Source organism: Austrofundulus limnaeus, unplaced genomic scaffold (genome assembly GCF_001266775.1).
Source record: "Austrofundulus limnaeus strain Quisiro unplaced genomic scaffold, Austrofundulus_limnaeus-1.0 Scaffold31, whole genome shotgun sequence".
Taxonomy (NCBI): Eukaryota; Metazoa; Chordata; class Actinopteri; order Cyprinodontiformes; family Rivulidae; genus Austrofundulus; species Austrofundulus limnaeus.
This window is the reverse complement of record NW_013952433.1, coordinates 2,955,301-2,959,722: the sequence shown is the minus strand read 5'-3', so window position 1 is coordinate 2,959,722 and position 4,422 is coordinate 2,955,301. Positions and strand designations below refer to the sequence as shown.

At 37.3% G+C, this 4,422-nt stretch overlaps 1 protein-coding gene across 1 annotated transcript in view; it reads left to right on the top strand.

The window, feature by feature from the left end:
• Positions 1-3,953, top strand: part of washc4 (WASH complex subunit 4) — a 26,109-nt gene extending 22,156 nt beyond the window's left edge. The window contains exons 27-33 of the mRNA XM_014005618.1: positions 271-337; positions 457-543; positions 1,220-1,367; positions 1,454-1,550; positions 1,624-1,820; positions 1,938-2,028; positions 3,170-3,953. Coding sequence (XP_013861072.1) covers positions 271-337; positions 457-543; positions 1,220-1,367; positions 1,454-1,550; positions 1,624-1,820; positions 1,938-2,028; positions 3,170-3,234 — 752 coding nt within the window. The 3' untranslated portion in view covers positions 3,235-3,953. The remainder of the gene's footprint in view (positions 1-270; positions 338-456; positions 544-1,219; positions 1,368-1,453; positions 1,551-1,623; positions 1,821-1,937; positions 2,029-3,169) is intronic.
• The last annotated feature ends 469 nt before the right edge of the window (positions 3,954-4,422 follow it).

Sequence of the window (4,422 nt, the reverse complement as noted above, 5' to 3'; positions counted from 1 at the left end):
ATCAAAAAGACTTTTTGGCTGATATAAGATTTTAAAACTTGGTAAGATGGACAGTTTTTGCAGTGTAAAAACGTAAGGAGTTAAAAGTACAGATAATTGTGTGAAAATGTAAGAAGTAGAAGTAAAAAGTAGGCTGAAAAATGATTACTCAAGTAAAGTACAGATACCCAAAAATTCTACTTAAGTACAGTAACAAAGTATTTGTACTTAGTTACTTTACAACTCTGCCTGTAGGAAACGGCAGCTCTTTTTAATTCTGCTTATGTTCAGGCAACGCCATGGGCTACGTGCGTATGATCCGTTCTGGGGGTCTCCACTGTTGCAGCAGCGCTATCAGGTAAAAGAGTCGTTCAGAAGCAAAGTGTCAGTCCATTATTTGTGAACTGCAAGTTAAAGAAAGTGTGAGAATTCTTAACGTTTGGTTACATTTCATTCAGCTTTCTTTGTTATCTACAGATTTGTCCCGGATCTGGAGGATATCGTCAACTTCGAGGAGCTTGTGAAGGAGGAAGGACTGTCAGAGGAGACCCAGAGGGCTGCGAGGTAGAAACTTAAAGTGCCCATGACATCAAATCTTGGCAATAAATATGAATGCATTTTTGGAAAGACAATATTGCAAAAGTAATTTTACACTGCTAAGATGAACAGTTGTTGAGATATTTGCATGTGAAGTAACAGGAAGTGATGTCAGAGAGGAATGTCTGCATCCAAACAGAGCATTGCTACAAGGCGAACAACACAGATTGTAGAGAAGAATCTGATGTTTCTTTAGATTATTTTGAGTCACTAACAAAGAGATGAAGAGTCAGAGTTGAAATAATAATGTTACAATAAAGAAAAGAAAAAAAAGTTTAATTTTTAACGAGTTCCCGTTTGATGTCACTTCCTGTTTCACTTTGGCTGAGTCAAATTCTGAAGAGAATCTGCCAGTTATGTGACAAAATGGGTAAAATTGTGTGTATTATGCCAAGTTTCTTAAATATAAAGATGTGTTCTTTTACGTTTTGTATTTGAATGAGATCCACGTCACAGGCACTTTAAAACTGACTTGACTGATTTATTAATTTCTGGGTGCTTCCTCATTTAAAATCAGTTATTTATTTTTTTAAGGTTGTTTCTATTGTTTGTCTGCAGAGGGCAGCAAAGCTTAATAAATACAGACAAATTGTTTCTTCTTCACACAGCCCTTCCTTTACGGTAGTTGTGTTTTTATTCTTAGCGTTCTGGATTCAGTGTTGAGCGATCTGACGAGCAACTCTGCCGAGGGCACGGAGTACTTCAAGAAGCTGGTGGCCGTGTTCGCGCCAGAGTTTCGCAGCGTAAAGAACATGCACCTGAGGAACTTCTACATGATCGTACCCCCTCTGGTCGGTGCTGCCTGAAGTTTTGTTTTATTTTTTCACCCCCCGCAAAAAATGAATAATCGTTAACATACAACTAATCKCACTCCCAGACTGTGAATTTTGTGGAGCACTCCATCAGCTGCAAGGAGAAACTAAACAAGAAGAATAAAACTGGAGCCGCTTTTACAGACGATGGCTTTGCAATGGGTGAAGACACACGCAGAATCAATAAACAGACTCATTTTGAGACTATTTCTGAGTGCTTTTTCTTTTGACTTAGGTGTGGCCTACATTCTGAAGCTGCTGGATCAGTACCTGGAGTTTGACTCCCTCCACTGGTTCCAAGCGGTCCGAGACAAGTACAGGAAGGAGCTGAGCGCAGTGGTGAAGGAGCAGAACGTACAGTCCGCTGGTCAGGACGAGAAGTTGCTTCAGACCATGAATCTCACGCAGAAGAGGCTGGATGTCTACCTGCAGGTAGAGCAGCTCGGTTCCTTTTTTAAAACCTGGTTTGAGAGAAAAAAAATGTGAAATGTAGACTTAAAAACTGTGTCCAGTTATTCMTTAAATCCTTTTTCTTTCTTTTCATGACAGGAGTTTGAGCTGCTTTACTTCTCATTAAGCAGCGCGAGGATCTTCTTCAGAGCTGACAAGACGGCAGCCGAGGAAACTCAGGAGAAGAAAGGTAAAGGTCAGAGGATAATGGGGTCAAGATTACTCATTTTAATCTAACTTAAGCCGGAAATTTAGTTTTTGTATTTTCCAGAAAATAAGATTCAGAAAATAAGATTTAGAAATCTTGGAAAACATCTTTTCTAAGAATAAAAATCTAAATTTACTGTTTAAACAGCCTGATTACTTCCAGTTTATTAAAAATAAAATGGATTAGTGTGCAAATGTTTTAATCTAGGCCAGGGGTCTGCAACTTTTACAAACAAAAGAACCATTTCTGCTCCTCGTCTCACTAATAAAAGTGTCCAGAGCCGCAAAATAAGCTACAACTGTGATTATCAACTGGTGGTCCGTGGGCCTTTTCGAGGCCTTTTCGTGAACCTTTATGGCCAGTGGAGGTGACAATATAAAACTAAAAAATATATTATGAAATTTATTATTTATTATTATTTTTACACTTCGACTAAAGAAAAAATCGTATTCATGCACAAGAAAAATACTATAGATTATACAAAATTTCATAAAAACTAGTTTAGCTGAACTGGTCAGACTTTTTTTTCTAATTTTTATGTAGAACTAAAGGTGTTTAAAGATAACCCTGATGGATTTGAGAGAAAGATTATAGAAAGAAGTTGGATTATTTAGGTAGAAAACAGGCTAGCATGAGCTAACATGTTTTATTTTTTGTATTAGTAGTACTGATCACATATATGCATACAATTTATTAGTGTTGTGAGTATAAAAAATCTGTTATTTGGTCACAATTTCAAAGAGCCACTGCAGAGGGACCAAAGAGCCACATGTGGCCCCAGAGCCGCAGGTTGCAGACCCCTGATCTAGGCCTATTTTTTTGTTCCAAAATTTGACTCTTTAAAGGGAAAAATTTGAGAAGTGTTTGCACAATACTAAAGTCATAGTTTTTATTTACAGTGGACGATACCACGAGAATCTCTGTATAAATATGTGATAATTTCTCAAATGTTGTGTAGTCAGTCTGCTCTTAGTTTGATCAAATCTGACAATGAGTGCAGAAGTCTGGAATAATGAAACTGTAAATGTGTAGGACCCTCTCACAGCCGTCCGTCAGTTCTGATCAAACTGAGAGGATTATAAATGGTTCCATCAGGAGCTGATGTTGTCATGTTGTCCACCAGATGATGTTGGGAAAACGGGGGCTTCGTGTGAAGGGTCCACGGGTCCTGATCCATCCTCAAAGTGAGCTGCGTTGCCAGATCAGCAGAACATCTGGCTGGGTTTTAACTCTTACAGCCCTGCAGGATCACAGCAGTCTGAAGAAGCTGAAGCGACACACTGATCTGTGTGTGCGTTTGGTTAGGGGATAAAAGACTGAATGTTTTTTATAAACCACAACAATCATTTTCACAGTGCTCTAAGATCCTCCACAGGAAGTCTCTTACAGAAACATCGTCTCGACATCCTGCAGCCACCAGCGTGCAAAAACTGATTGATTTAGTTGCATTGATACAAACGTCTGCCTTCTGTAACGATTCACCGCTGTATGAACGAATGTGCTTTTTTTGTTTTAAATGTCAATAAATAATCAGATGTTCACAATTATAACTAAAACTTCTGTTTTAAAGACCTCTGAATGTTTTCATTTATACGTCAACTGTAAGTGCCGTTTTTCGTTTCACATTTTATACATTGTAACTGAATGAATGCCTTTATGAAAAGTGCATCTTTTGGTAATTTAATATGCAAACTTTTCCTTCCTAACATTAAAGAGTGCTAAAGTTGAATTTTTCTGCTGGAGGTTTACGTGTAGCACAACTAAAACATTCCATTAAATTAATGTTAAACATTTAAAATCTAGTAAAACTTGTCAATAATGATTTAAGTTTTGTATTGAGCTAACATGTTCCTAAAGCACAGGTTTGTGACGATTAAACCAGTTGTAAAATTAAACGTGAGAATTTTGCCTTGGGTGTTTTTTCGCCTACAAATATCCACAGCAGACTTTCTGAATGTGTGTAAAGAACACGACACAGTGGTTCAGGAAAGCCTTTTCTGTTTTAATACAAAGAAAAGCCGTTAACATCAAAAGGTACAAGATAAGTTTTTTCTTTTTTTTAAAGCAAATTTAGCTTTTCTCCATTTCTCTTTGAAATGTTCACTTTTGCAACAGTCTAAATTGATATACATCCTTTTTTAACTTTAGATATTCAATTCCAGGGATGATATTCACTTTTTTTTCCTGTTTCATTTGAAGAGGTGAGAATCAGGCCTTTCCTTTCATGACATTTTATTTGTATTTTTATGTAAATGCCCTCGGTGTGAAACGACACCCAGCAATTCCAGAAAATTTCTGTCTGTATATCATCTATTCACCTCATAAAAACCGAGGTACAAGGCAGGGCATTTTTTCCCCAAAATAGATGTCATATTA